A 23,546-nucleotide genomic window follows, 5' to 3' on the forward strand; every position below is an offset into this window, starting at 1 on the left:
TTTTTTTCTTCTAATTATTGTAAAGTGACATAAGTATAATATCTGGTATAAAGAATGTTAAACAGAATTTTTCAGATAGTGTATTTAGGCCAGCAGTGAATCCTTAGAAATTCCTGTGTGTTGCATCAAAAATGTAATCAGTTTATTAATAATCATTATAGAATGATAAAACAGAGCTAGAGATTAAATTGTAAGTAAACAAAGTAAATTATAAAATAGCACCATTATAATATTTTAGTCTTCTGTATTGTAAAATATTTGTAAAACCCAGAAACATTTTAACTTACTATTCCATAATACAAAGAGGAATGTCTACTGGAATTTGTACTAGGAAATATGAAACATGTTATTGGTAGGGCTTACAGGTAGAGGTGCACTGATGCATTGGTCCATATCATATCGGCACTAATAAAAGGAAAATTGACATTATCAGCAATCGGCTTTTTTTTAGCTGCTGTGGCTGATAACATCACGGATTAAATGCCATGTGCATGTGCACAGCCACAGCATGCATGCGGCCAGCCTGGCAGCTTGGAGAGCAACGGCCATCTGGTAAGTGTTTTGAGAGAGGGGGAAGAGGTGGAAACAGGGAATAGACATGGGGGTGCAAATTGAGTCCCATGCAGTGAGGGAGTGGAGGTGGGGCTGGGGCAGGTGCTTCACAGCCAGGGTGGAGTATGGGACGGAGACGTAAGCAACTTATCCAGGGGGTGCAGGAAGGGAGGGGCAGATCCTGCTGCTACGCGCATCCCCAGGGGAGCATATGTGCCCCCTGGATCTGTGCGCAGGGTGAGGGTGGGCTGCTGCTGCAGGCTGAGGCCAAGGGTGGTGCCAGGCCCCTTTTGAGTGGGGGGGGAAGTTGGGCCAGGGCTGTGTTCGGAGTGGGCAGTGGCAACACTGTGAGGTAGGGCTCCAGGTGGGCTATGGTAAATTCTGGGGTGTCTGTAGCACCCCCCCCCATAGCTCCTCCCCACCCCACCCCACCCCACCCCAGTGCTGCTACCCTGAGCACAGCCCTGGTTGAACCTCTCCCCCGCCCCCATTAGAAAAGCACAGTGCTACTCCCAGCTGATTTCTAAGCTGCTGGGATGCATATCAGCAATTGGATTGGTATCGGTCGCTATGGCTCATTAATAATTGGCCATTGGTATTGACCCAAAAAATCTTTATCGATGCATCTCTACTTAGAGAAAATAATGGCCATGGTATGTTTTGGTCGATTTTTGTGAAATATCTTTTTGGTAGTAACCTTGTATAAACGCAAGTTAATTGGTTTAAACCAGGGGTTGTCAACTGAGGCACGTACCCCTAGGGGTACTTGGGATGGCCCCAGGGGATATGCGCGGTGGCGCGAGGAAGCAGCATGCAGCAGCGGTGCAGAATAGTGAATGGCAGTGGTGGCTGCCACTTGCAAGCTCCCAGCTCCTCACTGGCATCGTGTGCCACTGCCCCGCCCCCGCTGCTGCCATTCACCACCCTGCTGCTGCCAGCTTCCCATCCGACTGGCTGTCAGCGCAATCCCCCTCCCCTGTCTGGAAAGGGGTACAGTCCAGAGGGGTACTCACTAGAAAGGGTACACTCCTTAGAGGTTGAAAAGCCCTGTTTTAAACCATGTTAGTTAATGTTTTTTTTAACTTTTTTAGACACATGGATTTAAGTTAACTGGTACACTTCTTGCATAGACAGTCATTTTGACTTTGGATTTATGTTGCTTTGTTCTTTGTAACACTTGGGTGCTATCTAATCACTGCCCAAAGAGCCTTTCTTTTTTAACAACTTCTAAAAGGCTCCTTGGAGAGAGAAATGTTTGGCAAGCTGTCGTCCCATTGCTAGTCCTCCAGCCTTTCATTCTGCTCTCGTCTTTGTAACAGAAGAAATTCTTCATAGATTCTTTCAGTGCCAGGGTCTCAAACTGCAAGCTCTCATGACGCAGAATGTGAAAACCTGCTGATTCTTGTTGAAAAGTTGATTTTCCAATAGTTTCTTAGAACTTTAAGGATGTTGGAGGAATTTAAAACGGATCATGAAGTTCAATATCAATTTCCTACTCTGTGGAGCATTATGGGGACATAGGAGTTACTCAAGCTGTCTCTTAAAAGTTAGTAAGATTCAGTTGCACCGGCATCTTGAAGCTGAACAGCTGCATTAAGCTTTATAGTGTCATCTAGTGGTTATGTTGTTGTAGTGAGTTTTTATCCAAGATTGAGTAATGGATGTCTGTATACAAACCAAAACTTGCCTTTCATACTATGTACCTGGAGTATCTTCAGACTGTCTTAAACATTTTAACTTCTCAGCTCCCTTCTAAAAATACTTTTTTTTTTATTTCACTACTGTATATCTGGCTAGCATTATTTATACAGCACTCGGGTATGGTTGGTTCTTTGACAGACAAAATCAGGCTTTTTTTCTTTTGTTTCCTTTTTTAAAACAGCTTTCAGAATATCTTTTTTTCAGAAACTGTTTTTTAATGGGATCATTTTGAACTAAGTATATCTGTGGTGATATACTTTTTAATGGAAGGAATTGTGTCTGTCCACGTATTTGTTGGCCTGTACTGTGTTATATACTCTTCCTTTAGTTGTTGACAAGAGCTGCATAATTTCCTGTAATAAACAGATATTTGTAAATTGTTCTTTGAATGCATTGGATCTAATGATACACTAAATGTGGTTCTCCATCTTTTCCACTTTGTGGACCACTTTGCTTTGCATCTTCTAGTCCTTCTGTATCTGTTTCTCATGGTATTTCATTCCATGGGCTACCACTTTACTCTCACAAGGAGCATTTTTTATTTGGCTCGCTTCTGTCTTCTTTTTAACTGTTGATTGGCAGTCATGGACTACAAGATTAACATTAGAATGAAGGTCTTGATTCTCATTTGAAAAAAAAAATCAGTATCCAAGCTTCCTTGTTTGTACATATCTTCCATGAATGTGCTTGGATTTGCCTGGGGAGGGGACACTAAGAAACCAGATAACTTAAAGCTAGAAGGAATCCTGTTCTTCTAACACCTCTAGTATTATCTTAAGGTGGAGTACTTGCATGCACTCAAATGCACATGTAGACTGTGATTGGGGTGGATGGGGCAGAAGAGTGCTACAGTGCAGGGGTTGCCTGTTGGCTAGCCATGCGCTATAGCACCCTCATAGCATGCTGTAGCACCCCAGCTCGAATTGACATGGTCCTGGGTGACGTGAAGACACTGCACCCAGAAGAAGCTGATTCTGGTGTGAACTGTGCCAGAGTTTATTCAAGTGCATTAATACTATGTGCAGATGCACCCACTAAATAATAATTTTTATTTTTTAACCCTGTCCCTTTCCCAACTTTGTTTTTTCACAAAAATATTGCCTCCTATATAACTTAAAATAAACTTCTGCATTGGTTTTCTGTTTTCACTCCTAGATCAACTGGTTATTCTGAAGTAATAGTTGTAGTTGGAGGCTGCGAACGAGTTGGGGGTTTTAATCTGCCATATACTGAATGCTATGATCCTGTGACAGGAGAGTGGAAATCGCTGGCTAAACTCCCAGAATTTACGAAGTCTGAATATGCAGTATGTGCTCTGCGGAATGATATCCTAGTTTCAGGTAAATATAGTGCCAGGGACTTTGAAAATTCTTTCTTCTTCCTTTTTCTTTTCAAGAATACTCCATAGTCTTGGCACAACATTTTATAGTTCTTTTGCTCTTTGAACTTTAAGAAACTGCTGAAATGCAGACTTCATGATCTATATCCCTAACCTTTATATTGATTACCTAATCTATTTCTCCAGAAATGTTGACCATGACTCCTTGGCTATATTTTTACAGTGACCCGTATCTTTTCCTCCCTATTTTGTTTTCAGTGAGTAATCATTTATAGCTGTGGCCAAGGCTTTATCTGAGTTTAAGGAGATGCAGAGGTCTTATTTAACATAGCTAAATTACTTTATGAACTAAAGTACTATTCCACAACCTAGTACATCCCCTCCTGCATGTATTAAGAATTTGGCTTTTAAATGATATTGCATATTCCAATGTGAAAACTGATAAAACCTGTTTCAGTGCCAAGAGTATAAAATGGAGACTCTGCATTGTCAGTTGGAGCTGGACATGCTGAGCACCTGTGTCTTCCATTGACCTCTCTAGTTCAGGCCCTTAGAATAGATAGTAATTTGGATCTGTGCCTGTCATGTGAATCTGTGGTGATATACTTAACTAAATGATCTATCTACCCATTATCTTTATTTGCTCAAAGTGACTGTCTTCCAAGTGTGTCATATTTTTTAATTTGAACAGTCAGTGAAACTGAGAGGATAGATGCATGCTCAAAGAGGGAAACAGGTAGCTAGAGGTACATGCTTCATAGTACGCAAATCTTTAAAATTGGTGTATCAGTGGTTCAATCATGCAATTAGAGCTCAAAGGGTATGAGAAAAAAACTGAAGAGCGTGAGAGAAGAAAGCCAATAAAACATCAGCCAACCTCAAAAATATTTTGCTACAAAAAAGCTGCATATATTTAATATTAATTTGTTCAGCATACTTATTCTGAAAGCTTTGCAGGATAAAACAGCACTCCTCATCATTCAGTTTCACTTAACCGTATTTACTGTTATCTTTACATTGATTAGGAACATTTTAGAAGTTTTAGGCAATTCGATGGACTTTTGAAAGCCTTACATTTGTACACATAAACCTTTATTAGATGTATAGGCTATAATATTTTTCCATGGTCTGGTGTAGTGGAGCATGTCAGAGTTTAGCAGTTCTTTAATAACTACTTTAAGCAAAGACGCATTGATTTTTGTTTTGTATTCTTTGCTTTGTTGTTTAAAAAGGTGGAAGAATAAACAGCCGGGATGTCTGGATTTATAACTCTCAGCTTAACATTTGGATCAGAGTTGCCTCCCTAAATAAAGGCAGATGGAGACACAAAATGGCTGTCCTTCTTGGTAAAGTAAGAGAGACTTTTTTTTTTTCCCTCCCTGAGCGTTAAGATCTAAAAAAAAGCGCAGTCCATGGATACAAACAAATCATAGGTCATTTGAATGGCTTAAATATAGGTGTATGTTTTCAAAAAGAAATCTGTATATTAAGAGGTGCCCGATACCTACTTTATGCTCAAGTTCTTAACTTTTGCAGTCGCTTAGCCAAATTGGTAGCAACCTTGTCAGTAGCACCCCAGGGCTTTTTTATTTAATATTCCGTATATTGAAGATCTCAATCAAAATATAAAGCAATTTAAAGAAACTGTTGTTCTTGCTATATTTCTGAAGGCTTTCTTTATTATCCTACATATATTCAATGACTAGGATCTGCAGTCCTCAGCTCTCATATATAAAATGTGATTTGAATATGTGGCTTTATAGAGGACAGCAGCTGCTTCAACTAGAGATTAAGTTAGGGAAAACAAATTGAGGAAAGAAGGTAGATATGTTGATATGTGGAAGATGGCAAATCTGTACGTCTGGTTCATAAAAGGTAACTAATGCGATGGGCAGTCAAGTAAAGAATGTGACCCAGAGGAAAGGACGTCCCTTCGGAAGGGAAGGAGTTGAGAAAAAGGTTAATTTGGAAGGAGTTTCTTTTTATTTCTGAATATAGTTCATTAGTAGCAAGTGAAGAGAACTGCAGAACATTAACGAACTGGATTTGTAGTATGCTGGATGTTCATTTTGACTCCTTAATCCGGCACATATCAATACATAGATGTTCCCCCTGGATTGTTAACATCAGTATTTTATAGACGGTATTTCTTTTCTCCTGTGATGAAATTTTCTGAGAATAATAGGCTTTCACTTGTGCAACAGATGAAAAGCTTAAGTTTCTGACACTTTGTATGAGTTTAAATTTCCTTCTTAAGGAAAAACTGGAAATTGGTACAAAATGACAATAGTTTCTCACTATCTTATGCAGGTATATGTAGTTGGAGGCTATGATGGGCAAAGCCGACTCAGCAGTGTAGAATGTTATGATTCATTTTCTAATCGATGGACAGAGGTGGCTCCACTGAAGGAAGCTGTGAGTTCTCCAGCAGTGGCCAGCTGCGTGGGCAAGTTATTTGTGATTGGTGGCGGTCCTGATGACAATACCTGCTCTGACAAGGTCAGTTAACCATATACAAGAAAAGAGGAAGTAAATGTTAATAACACTGATTAAAAATGTAAGTGTTTTTTGTCCTGCTGGGTTATAAATCTTTTGACTCATTCTATTCTGTGAATATTGACTATATAACTCAGAATAGGAAACATTGCTTAATAAAATATGGGTGCACTGTTCACATGGTCTGTCATAGCTGTAGCATCTTTGACTTCATGCACTAATAGTTATGAGAATTCTTGATCAAACAATATTCATGGGTAAATAACTTTCCAGGGTATAATCTATTACTGTTTAATGGTTCTGTTTGTTTTAATGTTTTAATATTGCAGATACAGAGCAACTTGCATTTTTTGTCATGCGTGTTCTTCACTTTGTGGGACATCCAGCTAGATATTGTTGATACTTTTAATTTCCTTTAATCATAATGTGTATGTATGTCAAGGAATAGGTGATTTCTTTGTAATTAAGTTAAACTTAAAATGTGTTTTACTTGCTTTCAGGTTCAGTCCTATGATCCTGATACTAATTCTTGGTTGCTCCGTGCAACTATCCCAATTGCAAAGAGATGTATAACAGCTGTATCTCTAAACAATTTGATCTATGTTGCGGGGGGGCTTACCAAGGCAATATACTGCTATGATCCAGTTGAGGATTATTGGATGCATGTGCAGAACACTTTCAGCAGACAGGTAACAAATACTTTAAAAAAATCCTTGGAGATGTCTGAAAATATACTGTATTATTCTGTTTACAAGTCTACTTTTTTCCCTTCTAAAAGAACAAAAAAAAAATTGATTTATACCTGAGGTCTTCCTGTAACAGGACCTCTACACCCTTGACTGTTCTACTTGCAATAAAAAAAACCCTGAAGTTAGAATTCTTTCAGTCCTTTAAAACAAAACAAAACAAAACAAAACAAACAAACATCTTTGGGTTCTTTCCTTAATTCATTTTGTAGTGGCAGTAGCAGGTCAGAGTCTTTATTTGTAGTACCAATTTGTATTCCTGGGAAAAATGTTTTTCCCTAACTTGAACCTGAAAATGTGCAGCTAACTTATAAGCAGAACCATATGGTATATATTACCTTTGATTTAGAAACTCTGTAAGAAATGAGTGCAGAGTTTAATCCTGTTCAGTTTAATTATTCATATTCAGTTATTCTGGCTCTACTTGCTGGTTTATACAACATAAATAGAAAAAGTGATTTGGAAGCAAGCTTGGGTAGGAATAATTAATATATCCAAATGTGGTTTTATTCCAAGCTCTGAGTTACTTTTATTTGGTTAAAATACAGATTTCTAGCAATTATTAATGTAGATTTTTAGAAATGACAAAATGTTGAAGTGTTTTGTGTTTGTTTGTTTTTTTAAACAAAGCTAGTCTTTGTTGCACATAAAGGCAAAGTATAGCATAAAACAGTAGAAAGCAACATCCCAGCAATCTGTGAATGAGCCCCCCAGGTAGTATTTTACAAGTATGCCTCCTCCCTGGGTAACCTATAGTTGCATGTCATCTTCTAGAAATAAGCTTCTGCGTGTTTGTGTGTGAGAGATTTTACATAGATAGATGTAGCTCTATATATATAAATATTAGGCCTGTGCGAAGTGGAAGGTGTTCTCTCTTCAGGTTCAGATTCGAATCACTGTGCCAATTCAATTCGGCCAAATCCGAAGATATTTGACACCGAATCTTGTTTGGCCATACACTATACAGGCAGGCAGTGCCAACGGAAGCAGCTAGGGGAGCAGCAGGATGAGCCCCGGCTTGAGCTGGCAGCCCTGGGAGAAGCCACGGCTCCCCCTGCTTGAGCTGGTAGCGCTGGGAGAAGCCACGGGGCCGGGGGGGGATTGAATCAGGAGCTGGGGGGTCGAACCAGAAGCTGAGGGGAGCCCCTGTTCATTCCCCCAGCTCCCCGATCATTCCTCCGAGCCCTCGCAGCTTCTTCTGGGGCTGCCAGCACTGCCTGCCTCTCCCCAGCGGAGGGGGAGCAGCCAGACGAGCAGCTTGAGCCAGCAGCCCTGGGAAAAGCTATGGTAGCTGGGGGAATGATTGGGAGCTAGGGGATTGAACCAGCAGCTGGGGGGAAGCCCCTGTTCATTCCCCCAGCCCCCAATCATTCCCCCCCAGCCCCTGGAGCTTCTCCCAGGGCTGCCAACACTGCCTGCCTCACCCCAGTGGGGGGACAGCCGGACAAGCAGCTGGACAAGCCGTGGCTTCTCTCAGGGCTGCCGGCTCAAGCCAGGGCTCGTCTGGCGGCTCCCACCTACACTGCCTAGTGTCTGTCTGTACAGTCTGTGGCCGAATCTCTCGGAATCTATTCAGAGGCCTCCGATTCAATTTGGAGAGATTAATGAGTGCAATTTTGGTGCAGATTTGGAGATTCGGCTGCCGAATTGAGCCGAATCTCCTCCGGATCGAATCAGCTACCAAAGCTTCACACTCTGTCTGTCTGAATATAGATATATATATATATATATAAAATCACACGCACACACGGTGAAGTTTTATTTCTAGAAAATGACATACAACTGTAGTTGTATAGAGATATATAGATATATTTGTGTATCTATCGATAGATGGCTACATTAAAAAATGTAAACCTGTTCATACAGTACTACAACATAAAGCAGTTGACTTGTCCTAAAAGAGATTTGCTCCTGTCTCCCCTTTTTTCCTTCTATCTCTTCCTCTTACTACTTCTTAGTATTTGTTTGCTCACATCCTCTTTCCATCTTTACTTTTTTTAAAGTAACTTCATTTAGACCTAGCATCCCCCTTTTTTATTTCATATTTACTCTGTTGGTTCCATGATTTTTTTTTCTCTCCCTTTTTTTTTTTGCCCCCCTTCATTTTCTGCTGTTGTTCTCTTATGTTGTCCTTCCTGTTCCCGTTCCATGTTTATTTGGGACAGTTTCACCCTGTGGTGACGGTAACAGCCTGGAGATAAAATGCCACTGTCACCAGGCCAAACTGCTCTGTGTGCCTCTGTTTTCAGGAAGTACGTCAGAGCCGAACCAGGAAAAGCAGCAACAGAAATGTCACGCTTGCCTGTTTAATGTAATGCAGAAAGGCATCCTTTCTGCTGCAGCCACTTCTCAGTTAGGGTCTGCAACCCTTGAAAACTGAGTTGTGCTGTGTAGTTTCATACTTCAGTGAAGGTGGCAGTTCCAGCATCACAGCACGCTTGACATGTTCTCGTGGCATCCCAGCTGAGAACTGCTGCCTTGTATGGTAGTCAAAATGCTGTACCAAATATGACTAGAGCTTCAGGTTTGTGTTTTGGTCTTTTGTTTGTTTTGAGTATTTTTTTAATAGTCCTGTATCTGTTTGTATATTTGGTAAACAGGAAAATTGTGGCATGTCTGTATGTAATGGCAAAATCTATATCCTTGGTGGAAGACGAGAAAATGGAGAAGCCACAGACACCATTCTCTGTTATGATCCTGCAACAGGCATTATCACAGGAGTAGCAGCCATGCCCAGGCCAGTATCATATCATGGCTGTGTGACGATTCACAGATATAATGAAAAGGGCTTTAAACTGTAAAGGTTGTGTGAAAGATTCCAGTGGTCTGATACAAGACAAGATTTTTAAAGATTACTAAAACAGGAAACTGACCTTTCCTTAAAGATCATGGGAAAATAAATTCCTGGTGCCTCTTCAAGAAGGAGATTAAACATGCATAAATTTAACCAATTAATGCTAAAAAGGAAAAAACTATGTAATAACTACAATGCAGTCATTTCTGGTCTGCATTTTGATCTGACAGCAGTGTTAAATATTGTATTAATTTTAGATTGTACCACTTTCTGTGTAATCAATAATTTACAATGCTGGATATGTTGTTGGGAAAGTGCCTTCACAAATATTTGTGGTTGTAAGGAATGATGTCTGCATTTGCAATCTATTAATAGAAACCATTTAATCATGTAAACCTTCAAAGAATTATTTAATTGTAAAGTGTGCATATCATTCTGATTTGATAAGTACTACATTCTTTTTACAAAACAAATTGCTTGCCTTACCAAAATGATGATGATATTTCAGGATCACCCACTACTTGGGACTTTTTTTTTTTTCTTAAACTTAGTGCTTTTTAGGAAAAAAATGTTTAAAATCCTTGAGAAATATTCTTTGTTAGTGGACGATGGAGAACCAAGATTTGTTTGTCAGTTTGTTTGCTGAGCTACTGCAAAATATTGCAGTAGCTCTTGCTTTCTTATCACTATGGACCTTAATCATAGGTTGCTAAGAATTTATTCGAAGTCCTACAAATACAGGACAATATACATACTGAGAAACTAATGATCCAGAGTGTATACCTGTATTTGTGAAGCAATTTTGTGTCTTCCCTTAATTGTACAGATGAAATCTAATGGTTCCTAGTTTAATTTTTTTTACTAACGTAAGGTACTTTTCAGCTGCTCAGTGAATAGGGACCAGTATTTGAGGGGTACTTCTATCTCTCCAGATTCCATCATATGAACTATCTGGTGATAAAATCAGGGGCTACAGACCTAACTCCATAGCTTTTATAAACTGGGCTTTGGGGTATCCCATTATGCAAAGGTCAGATGTACTTGCTAACTGTGTTTAGGTCTTTTTCAGACAATCATTTCTCCCCCTGTCCTCCCAGAATGGTTAAGTTTTTTGTATAACCCTACAAGAGCTATTTCTCCAGACAGTTGCCAAAGAACCCATCCATTTAGCCACATTAAAACTTTCACATAGCATGTTTCACTAAGGCTAAGGACAAATATTGCATTTGTCCTGGCACAAGTTGTGCCTTTTTTGTCATGGAACAGAAAAATCCCAAAACTAATGCATACAGACTGCCCTTCCAATCAGGGTTTAATGAGCAGCTGAATGCACTGCTGCTTTTCTACCTCCAATGGAGTCGATAGAATCCTGAGACAACCGTTCAGACTTACTTTGTAATGTTCTGGGACAAACAGTTAGCACTTCTTACATTGTGAACCTTTTTAGTGGTTGTCCTAGGGCAGTGAACATGGATGTCTGAATAAGTTCACTTTGTCCTCCTATTTAAAATGGCTTTCTCCCACAACAGATGCAACTTCTGTTTTGTACCCTAATTTAATTTTTGAGCATTAGTGACTTTCAAAGTATTGCCCTACATTTTGGCCCAGTGCTTTTCAGTTAACTCTTGCTGAAGTTCTTCCTCCCATTCCTGCTTAGATATCTGGACATATTTCTCACACTATACACTTTGTACAGTTGAGGAACAGGTTCATAAAATGTCAAGTAACAACTGAGGATTTGCGTGTGGAAGGGGCTGCCTGTGCACCAGTTCCCAGTGATCACCAAAAAGGTGGAGATCAATACTCTCATGACACTCTTTCTCACTGTGGAACCTTCCTATAAGAATTCTGCCGTCAGGAGCTAGCAGGGGAAAGAAAGCATGGGGTCTCTGCAAGAACAACTCTGGTCTGCAACAGGTCCATGAGATTTAGCAATTTAAATCTTTGCTTTGTGGAGAATGGAAAAAAACACATGCATATGAGGGGAGACTAAATAGACTAGGATTTTTTTTTTTTAGTGTAGAAAGGAGTAGCTTGATGGGGAACATGATGTAGATCTACAAAATGTTAAATAGTAAAGAGAGAGCAAATGGGGATTTATATCCTCTAGTTCTAGTACTTTGAGAGATCATAAATAATAAAGTGAAGCTATTGGATAATGAGTAGGTCCTTTTTCACACAGTTTGTTAACTAACTTGTAGAACTCATTGCTACAGGATGTTGTGGAGGCTGATTGTTTGGCCCAGTTCAAGAAGAGAACTGATGAATCAATGAACTAGTAACTAGTGAATCAGTTGCTGAGCGTGTGCGCCACCATGGTCCTAAATGGGAAACAATTCAGTAGTTTAGAAAAGTGGAGGAGGGGGCAGGAATTGTGTAAATTTTGCCCTTTCCTAGGTTTCTTTGATCCCTGTTCACCACGCCTTACTTTTTAAAAAGGTAATACCAGCAAACGTGAATAAGGTCTGTTGACAGCAGTGATACTTGCACAGGAACTGTTGTTCACTAATATGGTAAATAACTTGTGCCATCATTGTAAGTGAAAATCTAAATGTGTTAGAAGCATCTGATCAGAGAGTTTTTGAAAAGAGATTTCTCTCCTACTACGCCTATTACATATTGATAAATTCTTGGTGTTTTTTTACTATTAGTCCTTATAGTAAGCTGAAATGTGTTTATTTTGTAAGCATTTAGAAATGTTGTTTGTGTGGAGATAACTTCTAATTTACATTTATGATTGTATTGCACCTCTGTAAACATAACTCATTGCTTTTTATGATTCTGAACATTCAATCTATATTCTAGTAATTTGTCCGTTTTGTGTGTATCTTGTTACTGTTACATAATAACTTTAAGTAGTTGTTTACTGTACCAGTATACAGAGTAGCTTATATGTAAAAGACCATTTTTAATGCAGTTCCATTTACCTGTAGCAATAATGGAACAGCATGGTGATTAACTAAAATGGCGACGCTATTTATGCAGTAATTTCTTAAGTAAATACTTACTCAACATACTTTGCTTTGGACTCAGTATATATAGTTACAGTTATGTCCCATTCTGTTAATACTTTTAAATTTATAGAAGAAAATTAGTTGATTTCTTTTGGTATACAGAGAATGTAACTTTTTTAGAGGGGTTGAGTTTTATTAATGATCCCTGTTCTTGAGTCTTTCTATTTTTTTTCTTCCAAGGCATTTCATTTGGGGACAAAAGAATTAAAAGATTAAGGCTTCTACTTTTGATTGCAGCTTACATGCTCCAATAAAAAAGTGGATTTTGTTTTTTCTTTTCGCTAATCTGAGAGAAAATACTGAAGCGCCTTCCAGCCTAATCAAAGAATGTCAGTGATGAATAATAATAAATCTGCTAGCATCAGGTAATGATATCAAGGATACACTTCAGAATAGCCATTCTTTTCAAGCTTTTCCACCCGCCTAGGAAATCACTCAGTTTGTCTAATATTTTGCTAACAGAATGAAGTAATAACTTGTTAAAGCACTCATCTTTGAAAGAAGTTATAGATTAAGCATTTTCTTTCTGTTTTTAATGTCCATAAGCTTTCACTCTGTTTACCTGAATCTGGACATTTGGTACTTTAATTCAACTTGCCTATCAAGAATGTTCCATCCAAATTTGAGTATAGCATCTTAGTGCAATCTACAGTCTGCTGCTTTTACGTGTATCATGAATGCCATCAGCTTTTTCAGTCACGGGCATGTTAATTGCCTATAGGCTCTACTAGAGAATTTATTTTTGGTAGGTTTTCCCAACTCCCCCAGATGTCTAAAGAACTTGTAGAACTTTCTCCATCTATACCATCAGATAGTTCATCAGCAGGGCATGCTTGCTGTACACTTCAAGGATTAAGCACTGTGTTTTCCTATCAGTGACTAGTAGGAGTTCTGTGTATTTTTATTTTTGACTCCTGCACCAATACAACCAGCATCCAGAATTGCTTTAATATTCTCACTGCGTGGTGCACAGGTACCTTTTACTCAGGTGATATTGGTATGGACTCCTTTTGTTTTCATCCATTCAGGACTATGGGATTTTCAGCATTCTTCAGGTTTAGGGAAAGGTTGGTAAAGGGGATGGCAGGGAGGGGTGGAAGTGTTCACTTGGATAGAGGAGAAGTTCAAAGATGCTTTGGACCTTTCTGCTTGAACAGAGAACATTGATGATTGTTAGGATGTCTTCCATAAAACAGAGTTGGATATTATACAATTACTGAGGTCATCCTGCCTCTGAATTGGTGAGTTGTAAGGACACAAGAAGTAATCTGTTTCCTGCTATTTAAGATCCCTTCTACAACATGGTGTGTATGTTTTTTTTGGGGGGGCGTGCATTGGACCTTCATTGCTCTTGACCCAAATGTGGAGGCAATGGACTTGTAAACTTAATTCTTCTTCCAGAGAAAATAAACAGAAAGAAACAAAATGGGAAGTGGAAAAAGTATTACATATTAAATTCCATTCCAAACGCATTGCATGTGTTTGGTTGTCAAGGCTGCTGTAACTGATATCTTTGAGATGCTCGTTATTCCAGCTGTTGAGGTGTAGTTGACAAAAAGATTTCATGTTTGGCATCTGACCATGTTCAGCTTAAGAAAAGAAGATGTATATATTGACATACTTTAAGGAAAAAAATCTTTCTAGTGATGAAGCTAAGGAAAGACAAAGGTTGAGTTTTCCTGCTTGCCCAATTTGGACCAGACTCATCTGGTTTTCTCTGCTGTTGAAGATGGCAATAGCCCACTCAAGAGAATTATGAAACTTGCTAGGCTTGATGATTCAGAAGCAAAGCAGATGTTTTCATTTGAACTTAAACTCTTTTGAATACAAGAAGGTACAAATGAAGTACCAATGAAGTTTGGTGTAAGAGTCTGAGTCCTAAGTACTGAAAAGGAGTCTGCTAGGTGGTATAGAATTTCAAGCAGAAACTTGATATCTGGTGTGGGGCCAAACAATGATTTTTCACACATGTAGCATGCAAGTTTTCTTTAATACATTCTTAGAAGTCAAGACTTGAGGTAGACTTACTAAAAATCTGGTTATATTTTTATTCTTTGAACATGTAGGTTCAATCAGAACTATAGCAAAAAGGGTAGTAACCAACCTCCCATCCATTCCCCAAGGCTGGATTTGCAAGTCACAGCCACAGTTCAGAGACACTGACAATACTTGCCAGCAGTTACAAATAACTGAGATTATTTGTTACATGGACTCTTGTGCACATAACTTAGCAGCATATAGCCATACATTATATTACCTTCAGAGAGTGCTCTTGTAAAGAGAGATCTCATAATGCTTCAGTCTACTTTTAATTATTCATTTATATGTAGCTGCTTTTGTGTATGCATAATTTTCTGACCATTTTTAGAAGCGTGTATGATCAGTTATAAATATGTAAAGCTTTTGTGTGTAGCATGTTAGCTATATTTAAGTAATGGAGACAAATATAGTTGCAGCTTGCTTGGTATCACTGGTTCCAAATAAAAGAATATTTTTAGCATTCAAGGCACAGATATTTTTGCAACTCTTTAACCTGTTCTCAGTATGAGATTGGATCGCTCCTGCTGGATTCTCATATTTCGTGAAGGTCAGTCTTGCTGCCAACAACAGTAAAGTCCTGATCAACTAAAGTAACTTCTACACTTGTTAATTAAACGAACAGTTAAATCCATTGATGCAGAATGTGCATACTTCTGATTTTAAAAGTGATGGGAGGATTTAGTAGGGCAAAACCTATTATGTGGTGGGATGTTCTCTCCCCTCTCCCCCATTCTCAATTTTCAGTTTCCCAGAACTGCCTCTGTGACACACGAGAATACTAGTTTTGTTAACCAGCTGTCTTTAATGTGTATAATAAACCTTTTTTGTTGGTTGTTTGTTAATAGCCTGTATCATAGTTCAGGACAGTCTGACACATTGTAAAAAATAGCTTCAGGACAACAGATTTTATTTTGTTTTCCTAGAATACATAATCTGAAGCAATAATACAATGCAGAACAGCAGTAAGTGAGACCAAGAGACTTGAATATAATGTACAACAATGAACACTTGACCCACAGGTCTATTTTCCTTCATTGCACTCCCATAGGAACTTTTAAATCGCTTAATAACGGAAAGGGAATACATCTGCTAATCTTCATACTGACATGATATGTTTTTACAGAAAATGAAAAGGTTTTAAAAGTTCCACCAAGAGTTAATCTCTCTTTCAGGAACAAACTGGTACAGCAGAAATGAAACCTGAACACAAGTGCAGACCACTTATGTACCAGACTCAGCACATTAACTTGCATAAAGCCAGTTTTTTAAATCCTCAGTTCTGTTTGGACAGTGGGATATATATATTATTTTTTCTTGTAATATAGCACAATATTTCAATAACATTTTATGTACTTGTTATATTTAAATGTATTTCATGCATAATTCTTTAAAAGTTTGGTTTTTTGTTTTGTTTTGGTTTTTAAGTTCAATGAATCTAATAAACACTTGTCTTTCAAATATTTATTGTGTGTTGTGTTTAGACCACAGAAAAACTGGCAGAAAGAGGATGCCTGGGGAGTCTGCTAAAATCTTGCTGAGTTTTTTGGGGTCCCCCCAAATGGTTTAATTTGGTCATTCCTGCCCACTTCTGAATCCATCCTTTGCTCTCTCCCCCAAACAAGATGGTTTTCCCTGCTGGTTTTAACCTGCTCACTCATGCTCACAACTAAATTGGAGGGAGAAAAGGTGCACAGGGAAGGGTCAGTGCAAGTTCATACTCTATCCGCACATTCTATGGAAACCCAATCCATGGCTACCTGCATCTGCTTGTAAGGAAGAGGAGCTATGTGGTCTGGCCTTTATTGCCATTTTTCAAACTTATGCTATTTGATTTCAGGCTGATATGTCTCCAATTTGAGTACTCGAGAGTTAAAATACTCCACATTATTGGGTTCTTCTGAATTTGTTGGCCTTGAGGCTTGATCTTGTTTAAATACTGAAGTGTTCCTCAGTGTACATTGCAAGATTGGACTTTTAACTTTTTTTCCCCTGAGGCTTGATTTACCTGTCTGTAAAAAGAAAATGCTTACCAGCTCCATATGCCTAATTCATTAACTTTTGCAAAGAATGTTAAGATTTGGGTGAAAGGTACTACGTTTGTACGCTCCTATTACAGAACTTAGAACATAGTAGAAAATTACTTATACTGCAAATATGCATAGCCAGAATCCTAGTATCAGCAGCATCAATGAGTTATACTAGATTTAGAAAAAGTTCTTAAGTCCTATGTCCTAAAGAACAAAATGTGTAAAAAGTATCTGGTGTATTTTGAGGTAGAGTGACTTGTATGGAAAGACAATGTCATGACTCACAAGGAAAAACTGAGAGCAAGAGTTCTCATGTTTGTTAATGGCCATTCTGAAATGTAATTCTGAGGCTTACATCTGGGAAGGTTGCAGTTTTGTGGTGAGAGTGGTTGTGTAGCTGTAGGAAGGCGAGCATTGGGAGACTGCCCAGGCCACATTTCGAAAAGATGGTCAATTTATTTTTCCTCTTGAAAAGTTATTTTATCTTAGAAAATTCCATTCAAAAGCCCATGGTACTGATTATGGAGATGCTGGCTCTTGAACAGTTGGGTAGAGGGGGCTTTTTTTTTTTTTTTTTTACTTTGTCATGTTTCTGTAGCTCCATAATGACCCTGAGAAGCTGATCAGTTCACATGTTTTCAGCAGTGTAATTAAAAAAAAAAAATTCTGATCCAGTAGTGTTGTTCTGCTCTTTCTTCTACAAGCAGAGGACAAACTGGAATGGGATCAAGAGAGTTTTCATGCCACCAACATTACCCTTAGGGGTGTACCTAAATTGTGGGGGTACTTATCAGTTTTCACAGGTTGATCATGGCATAAAGTTCTAATTCTGCAGTCATTTTGTGGCAGCCACACCCTGTGGTGCTGATTGGTGGAGAGGCCAAGGGAGGAGAAGGGATGGGGGTGGCTGCCGTCTTGATTGTTGGCTGCTTTTTGTGACCCCACCACTTGGTGCTGATTGGGGGGCTGGGGACAAGAGGGCAGCAGCCATCATTTCTGCTGCCCTGCCAGCCAGTGCTGCCTTCTCCCAGGAGTACCAGCATTTTATTTTTATTAAGTTTTTTTTGTTGTTGTTGTTGTTGATGATTTTTTGCAGACAATCTTGGATTTAGGGGTTTCTGCAAAACTGCAAATTAAGGAGGTCCCTAATTATCATGCTAAAGGAATCCTGAGGCACCCAGTATTTCCAGGTTGGAGGGTGTGTATACATTGGTGCGAAAAGTATCAGTAACAGAAAGATTAAGCAATTATTCAGAAAGGAAAACAGGGAACTTAAAATGCATACTTGTTGATGGAGATGGGGATGAAAAATAGGGAGTGCGGAAGAAAGAATAATGTGTGGTAAACTAGTGGAGATTGCAGACAGGAAAGAGGACAGCCAATATGGATGAGAGAGGGGAGGTAGCAGAGATCAAAATAGAAAAGTTAGCATTGTGTTTGTCTGAAGTCGTAGAAGGCAGGGCAAGCTGGTTAGAAGGCATGAGTTTTTTGTTGGGGACAGTCTACTTCAGGGCTGTCCAGCTTCTAACACTTGAGGACCACATGTGCCTGTACTGCATCAGGGCAAGTCACAGGCCCCATGGGCTACACACCACATGGGCACTACTTACCCCACACTGCTACGCTGCATGCCTGTGTGGTTCCACAGGCTGGATCCAATGGCTCCATGGGCTATATATTGTTGGCTCCTAGTTTAGGCTCTGGAATTTGTTTAATCTTTACTTAAAAGCTTCCAATAGACAAATACCTAGGATGGTTTAGACAGGGGTGATCCAGCCTAGATATGAGTTCTTGGAGACCCAGTCTAGTGTGTGTGTGTGTGTGTGTGTGTGTGTGTGTGTGTGTGTGTGTGTGTGTGTGTGTGTGTGAGAGAGAGAGAGAGAGAGAGACTTCATTAAATGTTTAGAGACTATACATCCATTGCTCAGGTATTTCCAAAAGTTTTCAACTATGCTGTTATTACCCCCCCACTTCCCTCCTCCTGTAGTCCCCTCAAACAAGCACTCCTCAATGTTGGATTAGGACCCTTCAGTTAGTTCAGTATCTGGCCTTGATTAAATCCACTTTCTTCTATTGCTGTTCCTTGTGAATTGCTAGAATTCTTACTAATGCTTCTTGCCACCAATTTATTAGAATTTGCTCATACCTAACCTGCCTTTGTTACCAGTCCTTGCTTGACCTTTCTTAAGAGTTGTCTACAACAGTTGTAGTTCTGAAGTTGCTACTCCATCATTTTGTAAGAGTATGGTACCCGAGGCAAAACACTCAGGGCATTTATGCACATACCTCTTTGTCCTGCAACGTGCCAGAGATCCGCTGCCTCAGAGCAGCCTCGATTAATTGAGTCTGCCCTGCACACGAGCTGATGTGAACTGTGCTGTGCCGTGTGCAGTTGTATAAGCAGCGAAATGCGCATCAGCACATAGAAAATGGCAATGGTACGCTTTTGAACTAAAGCACCTTCTACATGTTAGTTCAAAAGCATGCTACTGCCATTTTCTCAGCACTGATGTGCATTTTGCCACTTATATAATTGTAAGCAACAGCGCTTGGTGCTTTTCAGAGCACCTGGCACTGAGGTTCTTGCATGTATAAAAATGTCCTCAATGAGGTGTGGCGAAAGCTAATACAACATGCAGGAGATTATTGTAGATTTCATAACAGGACATTTAAATTTGCTATAGGAATGATTTAAATGGCTTCTGGCTGCTACTGTTCTGACCCCATATTGAACAAGGGGGCTGATTCAACTTACACTGGAGAAAACTGATATATTCCTATTGGCTTCATAAGGCGCGTCCAGATGAGCCCATACACGCCTCTTGACCCATCTCAAACCTGTTTGAGATGGGGCAAGAGGCACGTGCGGGAACAAGTGCAGGGAGAAAATTAGATCCTGGGGTCTAAAAAAACCAAAGTTTACAAAAGCAGGGCAGGGCATGGTCCCAGACTCTGCCCTGAGGCAACCGGAGGCTGGGTCCTCCACGGAGATGCTCTGGCTGCCAGAGCGTCTCTATGGTTTGCCCCTTGCCCTGGTGCTGAACCATGCGGCCTGCCAGACAGCGCAGCACCAGGGCTCCAATGCTGTAAGTAAGGGGTTGGGGGGGCTGGAGGAGGGGGGAGGGGACTATGGGGGGACCCCTGCTGGCCCCACCTGCTCTCTCAGCCCTCCCAGCCTTGCCTGACCTAAGCCCTCCTCCTGGATCCCCACACCAAATCCCTCCGCCCCCCCCCGGGGCCTTACTGGCAGTCCAGCTGCCGTCTTTATCGCTGGGGCCCAGCCCCCACAGCACAGGGCAGAGGAACAGCTCCAGCCGGGGCCCTCCTGCCCTGTGCTGCCCAGGAGGGCTCTGCCAGGAGGCCCCAGAGCCCCCCCAGCCCCTACTTTTCTAAGGTAAGGGGGGGGGTCTGTTTTTTTTTTTTTCTTGTTTTGTTTTTAAAGTGATGGTGCCTGGGGCTGGGGGGGACAGCCATGGGGGTGTGGGGGATGGGACTAGGCAGGGCAGCCACTGTGGGAGTCTGGGAGAGTGGGGGGTGGAGCTGTGTGGGTCAGCCATACTGTTGGGGACAGCACAGGTGCTGGCCCTGAGCTCTAGCTCCCCCTGGCTGCAAATCCAGGAGGAGCCAGGCAGGGTTATTTTGCCTTAAATGGCACAATTTGCTCCGCAACAAAGTTCATGTCCAAGCACGTATGCTGAGGCAAAAAGCCTTGGCTCAAATTTGTACTGCTTCTATTTGAGCTGCTGCAAGCACATGTGCTTGCATGTGTGGATGTGCCCATAATAGTGTAACTTGGTCTTATAATGATGGTGGGACAACAAAGCACAGGCAACACCCACTTAGTGAAACAGCGTTAAGCGGAACCCATTTCCCCATAGGATTTAATGTAAATAAAGATAATTGGTACTGCACCACCTGCCAACCCAGACCCAATGCTCCTGCAGCCCCACCCTGGGCCCCACGTTCCTGGCCAGGCCGCTCCTGGCAAGACATCATGCAGGCTCTGCTAGGGAAGGCATCAGCTCCTCCTGGCCTCATTGTTCCCCCACCGCAATGACCCCTGCCGGACCACACCTGCTGGCCACCAGTGCACCTGTGCACAGCCCCAGCTGCCCCAGCCATTGGGCCTGAGTCGGGGCTCTGGCGCAGGGTAAGCAGTGGGGCTACCCACCTGTCTGCGCCCCACTTTAACCAGCGAGGGCTCCCTCCAGGGCACCCGGCACTTGGACGAGCTGCCACCACCAGATCGCTGCAGGCTCGGGACAAGTGTATGACTGGAGATGACCAGATCGCTGCACCCCACAGGTATGACTGGAGCGGAACAGGGCACGGACTGCAGCTCGCGTGCAGGGGAGCTCTGTGGGCTTGGCTTGCACTGGCTCAAGCTCTACACTCCTGCCAGCCCTGGCCTTGGGCCCCATGCTCCTGCTGCCCTGCTGGCCCAGGCCCTGCGCTCATGTCCCCCACCCACCCTTTCTCGCTGCTGCCGCTGTTCCTCCCCGCCCGCTGGCCGGTCCAGCACCACATGCCGGAGTGGACCCTGTGCTCCTGGACCCTGCTGGCCTGGGCTCCAAGCTCACACTGCCTGGCCCCCCACCCTTCCCTTCTCGCTGCTACTGCTCCTCCCCGCTCCTGGGCTCCTGCCAGCTGCCACTCGCCTCTTCCCTCACTGCTGCCACCGCCACTACTGCTTCTCCCCATGCCCACGCTATAATGAAATTCACTCAGCGCCGAGTGTATCTAGGTAGGCATTTTAAATGAGCGCTATAACAAAACCACATTAAGCAAGGGTTGCCTGCATTCTGCTGTTCAGCTATATCAGGGGTGTCCCTGGTGCTGCCTACGGGTCTCGGTGTGACCCATAGGTGGCATGCAGGGTGAGCTGCATGGTCCTGCACATCTGCAGAGCAATAGAGCAACTACCATGTGCAACTGCCATGTGCAGCAGTTGGAGCAGGACTGGAATGTGGACTGATGTGTAGGTCTGGCATGGCCTGCAGAGTGGCCCTGCACCTCTCCTCCAGCCTGTGGGACAATGCAAGTCTAACACTCCTGAGCTACAAAGTGTCTCTCTTAAAATGTTTTATAATAGAAGCCTAAAACTTGCCATAATACCAGTGTTCGTATTGCATCAGCTTCACCATATAATTGTTTGCGATAGTCAAATCCTTTCAAAGGACTGGAACCAGTTACAACTTGCCAAGAATAATTTCTGTATTAGCAGAAGTAATCTCACCTGAAAGAGTAGTCTGTAGACCGTAAAGCAAAAATCCTTTGAAGGCATCTGGGAGCTATTCTTAAAATAAGATCACAAGATTTCAAAAGCTCCTGCTATTTCTCCTTGTTTGTTTTTCATTGATTTATAAGCAAGAATAGCAATAAAATTAAACTGAATTAAGATGTGCATACAATATTACATGGGCGATTGGTGCCTCCCGAGTCGGGGGGACCAGTGGGGCACGACCGGGGGTGGGGTCCCCCGGTGGCCAGCTCCATGCCCTCCTACCAGCCAAAGCGCTCGCTGTTGTGGGGAGGCACCAGTGCTCTCAGGGCAGGCACGTGCCCCCCTGCCCCCTCTGTCGCCTATGTAATATTATGGAGACATTATTATTGATGAATACAGTGCATGTTAAAGACTTGTATCTGCAGGCATTTATATGCGTTGTCCCCATTGGGATTGGGATTGATCATCTGAGTGTTGGCTGGAGACCAAAAGCAAATCTAAAAGCTGCATGTTTGAGTAGGGATGTTAAAGCCAATGAAAGGAGTAAGGATTTGCAAGATTGAAGTCGTAAACATGGTAAAGCAGAACCTTTCTAATGATCTTGAGCTCCAATGAAAATGAGGAAAGAAAAGTCCAGTTCAGATACCTATATTCAAATATCTTACTCAGCAAATCAATAGGACCATTGGTTGATTGAAGTGCTATTTGATGTGAGCATAGGTATTGGAGCTTGGGACTAAGTGAATAATTGAGAGAAAATAGTGACATCACATCACAAAACTGACTTTCCTGTTTTGTTTTGGACAACTGCAGCTTTAGTCTTGTGTGCTATGAACCATTATAAAGAGTAAATATGGCAAAGCACCGTATTTACTCACAAAATTAGATAATATGACCCTGAAGATAATATGACCCTGAATATAACATATAATTGTGACTCACAATAAGATGACCCTGAATATAAGATGACCCCCTGCCTCCCAATACTTAGATTCTATACAGTATATGGAAAAATTGCCTTTCCCTGCAGTCTCTGTCTTCCCCTCCTTCTCTCCCCACCTTACTGTCAGATACTGCTCAGGCTGTTCACAGGCTAGGGACTTAAGTTGCACATAAACCAGTTTAGGTGATCAAAAACTGGTTCAAACCTGTAACAGAACAAAAGCTCAGTGCATATAAACCAGCTTCAAAGTGGCTGAAACTGGTTTAAAATAAACTTGGTTGAATGTAGCATCAGACTTAACTGATTTGGGTCAAACCAGTTTATGAAACTTCTGTCCCAGACCCCTTCCTGGTTCCAAGTTAAATCACAGTACCCCCTAATGCTTTGTCACCCTGGGCTGTGCTGTGCTGTGCTGTCTGCTCCAGAAAGCAGGGCTAGCCTTGCCCCTCTATTCCCTAGCTGGAGCACTGAGGGCTGGCTGATAAGAGGGTAGGATGGCCATCATAGAGGACATTCCGGTTTTCTGCTACTCTGTCCTGTCCTCTATTGATACGAAACCCGACGCCTTTACATCCTGTCCTCTATTTTCTCTTCAAGAGAAAAATAGAGGACATACAGGTGTCTGGTTTTGTATCAAGAGAGGACAGAGGACATCTGGACTGTCTTCTAT

At 41.5% G+C, this 23,546-nt stretch overlaps 1 protein-coding gene across 1 annotated transcript in view; it reads left to right on the forward strand.

Moving 5' to 3' along the window:
• The window catches only part of KLHL24 (kelch like family member 24), a 28,662-nt gene extending 12,520 nt beyond the window's left edge, over window positions 1-16,142 (forward strand). The window contains exons 4-8 of the mRNA XM_014599153.3: window positions 3,409-3,593; window positions 4,825-4,943; window positions 5,903-6,091; window positions 6,589-6,777; window positions 9,435-16,142. Coding sequence (XP_014454639.1) covers window positions 3,409-3,593; window positions 4,825-4,943; window positions 5,903-6,091; window positions 6,589-6,777; window positions 9,435-9,635 — 883 coding nt within the window. The 3' untranslated portion in view covers window positions 9,636-16,142. The remainder of the gene's footprint in view (window positions 1-3,408; window positions 3,594-4,824; window positions 4,944-5,902; window positions 6,092-6,588; window positions 6,778-9,434) is intronic.
• The last annotated feature ends 7,404 nt before the right edge of the window (window positions 16,143-23,546 follow it).

The sequence above is a fragment of the Alligator mississippiensis genome, chromosome 7 (genome assembly GCF_030867095.1).
Source record: "Alligator mississippiensis isolate rAllMis1 chromosome 7, rAllMis1, whole genome shotgun sequence".
NCBI classification, from domain to species: Eukaryota; Metazoa; Chordata; order Crocodylia; family Alligatoridae; genus Alligator; species Alligator mississippiensis.